This window comes from Morone saxatilis, unplaced genomic scaffold (assembly GCF_004916995.1).
Source record: "Morone saxatilis isolate NCDOM2014 unplaced genomic scaffold, NCSU_SB_2.0 Contig0, whole genome shotgun sequence".
Taxonomy (NCBI): Eukaryota; Metazoa; Chordata; class Actinopteri; family Moronidae; genus Morone; species Morone saxatilis.
The window spans coordinates 19,513,597-19,514,045 of NW_023339650.1; the positions used below are offsets into that span (position 1 = coordinate 19,513,597).

The following is a 449-nucleotide window of genomic DNA, read 5'->3' on the forward strand; positions in this document are numbered from 1 at the left end:
AACAAACAGACCCGCTGATTAAAAGTGCACCTGATTAAAATTAAACTTAACACAGTCTCTTTTGTGTGTTTTTTCAGCCTTTACTGGGGAAGTGTCTATTCTTCCTGAGAACCACTGACAAGGCAATATCCACCGCTAACGTACAGCAGGTACAGATTCAGATGAAAGAAGACCCTGTTGACTCTACGTGTTTATAAGACAGCTTTAATCTACCTGTGTTTACAGGAGGTGAACTTTGGCATGTTGGACTGCAGTGACGGCAGCATCCTGAACAGTCTGGAGACTCTGCTGGCTGACATCATGTTACCAGCCCTCCGGTCACAGCAGGTACACACCACCATCTGTTCTGTATTCTGTAAGCTGGTTGGAGTTATCGGTAGCCTGTGTGGTACCTTGTAAACCATGGCTACTAGGGGTGTGCATCACTCCAATAAAAGACGATTCGATGC

The 449-nt window shown here is 45.4% G+C and overlaps 1 protein-coding gene across 1 annotated transcript in view; it reads left to right on the forward strand.

The window, feature by feature from the left end:
- The window catches only part of LOC118324808 (dynein heavy chain 5, axonemal-like), a gene marked incomplete in the record, with an annotated part of 45,419 nt that overhangs the window by 1,474 nt on the left and 43,496 nt on the right, over window positions 1-449 (forward strand). Inside the window, 2 exon segments of the mRNA XM_035657282.1 lie at window positions 78-149; window positions 226-327. Coding sequence (XP_035513175.1) covers window positions 78-149; window positions 226-327 — 174 coding nt within the window.